Here is a 3,813-nt window from a genome sequence, read left to right on the forward strand (position 1 = left end):
ACTCGATGTATCGAACATACTCAATGTATCGAATATACTCAATGTATCGAACATACTCAATGTATCGAATATACTCAATGTATTGAACATACTCAATGTATCGAATATACTCGTCGTGCCAAATATACTCGACGTATCGAATAAACTCGATGCACTGAATATACTCGACGTGTTCAATACACTCGATGCATCGAATACACTCGATGTATCAAACATACTCGATGTATCGAACACACTCGAAGTATCGAACATACTCGATGTATCGAATACACTCGATGTATTGAATATATTAGATGTACTGAATACACTTGATGCATCGAATACACTCGATGTATCGAACATACTCGATGTATCGAACATACTCAATGTATCGGATATACTCGTCGTGCCAAATATACTCGACATATCGAATAAACTCGATGCACCGAATATACTCGACGTGTTCAATATACTCGATGCATCGAATACACTCGATGTATCGAACATACTCGATGTACTGAATACACTCGATGCATCGAATACACTTGATGTATCGAATACACTCGATGTATCGAATATATTCGATGTACTGAATACACTCGATGCATCGAATACGCTCGATGTATCGAACATACTTGACGCATCGAACATAGTCGATGTATCGAACATGCTCGATACATCGACTATACACTGTGTATCGAATATACTCTATGTATCACAAGTTTTTCAATTTTCGATGGTCAAAATGGTTCTATCGCAACCATTGAGTTAAATTAAATTGCCATCAAATATCTCCCGTTTGCACTGCCAACTTCCCGTGGCCCCTCCTCCCTCGCTGAATACAAACAGCCCCTCACGTGCTGCTTCACACACACTAACGTCATGAAGGCGGAGCAGCTGAGGAGGATTATTTTTTACTATATGTAAATAGTTTATTTTTGAGACATTTATTTTGTATAGTCAATAAATGTGCCCGTGTGACAACTGGGACGAAGCTTTGACTCAGAAATATATTTTTATTATTACATTATGGAAATAAACAAATATCAAGGTATTTATCATATATTGCCATTTATCTTAAAATATTGAGATATTAATTTTGGTTCGATATCGAACTAAAACTATTTTTTGGATGAGAGACTGAACTCCACAGGAACCAGCACCCACAATGGACACCTGGCCCAGGTACAGTGAGTGACCCTCGAATGTAAAAATGGAGCGACACCTTATGAGCCAATATAAAAATCAAACATGGAGGGACAGAAGTTCAACAAAACTACACAAATGAAAGGAATGCGTTATGATCTGATAAATGGGAGATTTAATAAAAAAACATTTATAATGGATCGGTGTTTTCCACTGAGGAGCACTAGATGGAAGTGACTCTACGGACAAAGTTGAAATATTTTCAAAAGATTTTAAGGATTTGTCAGAATTGGTTGTTTTTATTGACAACACTAAAATAAATAAATGAAAACAGGAACAAAATAAATGCGTGGCTGATTTTTTTCCTTTCTGACGATAAACAAACGTAACTCGTCTTTGGACTTACAAACTATTAGCTCACCAGACGTCCATGCCCTTAAAGAAGATGAAAAGTTTTGACATGAAACGCTGGTTTTTCATCCAGCCCACTAAACTCCAGCAGATCCTGAACCTTGGTGTGGGGGAGGGGGATCAGAAACTACCATGGATCCATATGGTCCCCCCTCCAAAGAGCCCATTTGAAGAACTTTGTTGTTTTAGTATCAGGAGGTTTTCTTACCTGCAGTGGAGACCCAAACAGTCAGCGCTGCCACACATCCCAGCAAAGTCCAGCAGACCCTCATGTTGGCCCGGCGCTGAAAACAACACATCTGGTCTAAGCGACACATCTGGTCTAAACAACACATCTGGTCTAAACAACACATCTGGTCTGGTTTCATGATGAGTCCTCCTACCTGTCTGTGGAGAAAAGTCAGACTCGTGTAAAAGAGACGCTCCAAGTCCTGAGGAGTTCAGGCGTCTTGTTTGGAACAGTGGGAGGAACTGGGGCCAACAGATGGAGTTAGGGGGTTTATATTGGGGGGGGGGGGGGGGCAGAGAGGGGAGGAGATCAGACCCATCATGACTGTCAGAGAAAGTGTGGGCTGAGATTATGTCAGAAGAAATCTGGAGCCGATGAAGCTGAAGTTCTTCAAGGACCAACAGAACTTCAGGGGGTTCTTCTTGTAATCTGACAAAATGTCAACGTTTTGGTGTACAGACCATAGAAGAAGAAACATGACCAACGGTGGTGCAGTATGGTCACCATGGTAACTACACACCCATATCCGTCACTCACCAACAGCATTATAATGACAGAGAGAAACACAGGACAGAAAGTAAGCCTCAAACAGTCTATCTATCCATCCTCTTTACCTGCTTCTTCCTTTTCAGGGTCACTGGTGCCCATTGTCCCGCAGTCAGTGCGAGAGGCGGGGGACACCCTGGACAGGTCTCCAGTCCATCACAGGGACACATAGAGACAAACCGTTCACTCTCACTCTCAGGGACAGTATTAGAGTTACCAATCAGCCGAACATTGTCAAACAGTCTCTGTGTGAAAACGACAATCGCTCGGTCGTTGCACAAAAATTTTATTTATCTAAAGTTTCTACAGGCGACACGACACGTTAGAAAAACCGCCTGTTCTGAAAAACATTAAAAACTATGAACTCAGATTCAAAGAGAGTCAACTGGAATTTGGGTGTACACACTCGGAGCAACTTTATCAATACCTGAACAGTTAACGTCAAAACAAACAGAAGCTAAAAATCAGCTACACTGTAGCTAAAATTAACAAAATCTTAACCAATAACAGGAACAAGTTAAACGTTAGCTAAAAGCTAAAATAAGCAAAAAGAAAAAGCTACTATCAGCTAAACTGTATCTAAATACTAAAATTAGAAAACCTAACACTAAAATGAACAAAAACAGCCAAAACCTAAAAGTGGCACAAATTTAGCCAAATGAAAACAAAAAATGTAGCTAGAAGCAATAAATAACAAAACCTTAGCTAAAAGCTAAATGTTAATATAATCAAAACTTTAGCCAAAAACTAGAATTTACAAAAGCAGCTAAAATAAGCACAAATGTAGCTCAAACATAAGACAGCTAAACTTAGCTAAAAGCTATAATTAGCACTAATTAAGATAAAAGTTAAAACTAATAAAACTGTAGATAAAAGTGTAAAGGAGGGCAAGATAAAAACAGCTACTATGAAATGTTTTTAGAGAATGTTTTTAATATTTTTTAGACATTTCTAAGAGTAAAAAAAAAAGGTAAATAATTTACAAACTAGAAACAATAATAAATATTAAGCCACGCCGTTCCTGATCGAGTGTTTTCATCTATAAACAGCTAAAATAAAGTGGATTCTCGTGGACAGACGGCCTGAACTGCTGCAGGAAACAACGTGCGCTTGTTTTCACATTTGAGCTCATCGCAGCGAAGCTCCTGACGGTTGCGCAACAAGACTTTAGGAAAAGGGGGGAGGACGTGGTGGGGGTGCAGTTTGGTGCTTGAGGGTGGGGTTCAGGGGGCTCGAAGCGTCGGCGCCGTGAACTCTCAGATAGATCCAAGTCCCAGAGTCTCAGAGGAAGAGCACTGAGAACATACCTTCTCCCCCCCGTGGACTTAATACCAACAGCCCCCCCATCATAAATTTAACCTCTGAACAAAAGTCACAGAGTAAAAAACGAGCCGCTCGTCGAATGTTTACCTCAGGAACTCCAAGTGTGGATCACTTGGCTCGAGTCCAAACTCTTGTCCTACAGGATTCACCCAAAACTGATTTATTTGCACAGAAGTCTT

At 40.1% G+C, this 3,813-nt stretch overlaps 1 protein-coding gene across 1 annotated transcript in view; it reads right to left on the minus strand.

The window, feature by feature from the left end:
* The window catches only part of si:ch211-251b21.1 (uncharacterized protein LOC571720 homolog), a gene marked incomplete at its 3' end in the record, with an annotated part of 39,347 nt that extends 37,344 nt beyond the window's left edge, over positions 1 to 2,003 (minus strand). Inside the window, 2 exon segments of the mRNA XM_037684429.1 lie at positions 1,745 to 1,820; positions 1,920 to 2,003. Of these exon segments, the coding sequence (XP_037540357.1) occupies positions 1,745 to 1,808 (64 nt within the window).
* Positions 2,004 to 3,813: the final 1,810 nt, after the last annotated feature.

Source organism: Nematolebias whitei, chromosome 11 (genome assembly GCF_014905685.2).
Source record: "Nematolebias whitei isolate Nwh7 chromosome 11, NemWhi1, whole genome shotgun sequence".
Lineage (NCBI taxonomy): Eukaryota > Metazoa > Chordata > Actinopteri > Cyprinodontiformes > Rivulidae > Nematolebias > Nematolebias whitei.